The following is a 333-nucleotide window of genomic DNA, read 5'->3' on the forward strand; positions in this document are numbered from 1 at the left end:
GTCCCTGGCTCTGGGGTGGGGGGACCTCACTCACCGCAGGTGGCTCCTCAGGCAGCGTCCCCCCATTTTCCAGGAACTTGGAGAAGGTCTCCACATCTCGGGCGCTCTTGTACTCGACCATCTGGAGCCACAGGATGGAAGGGAGACGAGGGGTGACTGTGTACCCCAAGTGCTGGCAGAGCCAAGATGCCCCCCCCAGGTGCCCCCACCCACCTTCCTGCCCGGCCCCGCAGGGAAGTAGTGCAGGGTGGGGAAGCCGATGATGGTGATGTTCTCCAGCTCGTTGGCCGTGGCGTCTAACTCAGCGATGACGATGTTCTCGTGGTCCTTGTA

At 62.8% G+C, this 333-nt stretch overlaps 1 protein-coding gene across 1 annotated transcript in view; it reads right to left on the reverse strand.

Moving 5' to 3' along the window:
• Window positions 1-30: 30 nt before the first annotated feature.
• LOC104531183 (protein disulfide-isomerase A2-like) overlaps window positions 31-333 on the reverse strand; it is a gene marked incomplete at its 3' end in the record, with an annotated part of 1,537 nt that continues 1,234 nt past the window's right edge. The window contains 2 exon segments of the mRNA XM_029087006.1: window positions 31-121; window positions 214-333. The exon segment at window positions 214-333 is cut by the window's right edge and continues 26 nt beyond it. Coding sequence (XP_028942839.1) covers window positions 31-121; window positions 214-333 — 211 coding nt within the window.

The sequence above is a fragment of the Antrostomus carolinensis genome, unplaced genomic scaffold (assembly GCF_000700745.2).
Source record: "Antrostomus carolinensis isolate BGI_N321 unplaced genomic scaffold, ASM70074v2 scaffold40630, whole genome shotgun sequence".
In the NCBI taxonomy this organism is placed as follows: Eukaryota; Metazoa; Chordata; class Aves; order Caprimulgiformes; family Caprimulgidae; genus Antrostomus; species Antrostomus carolinensis.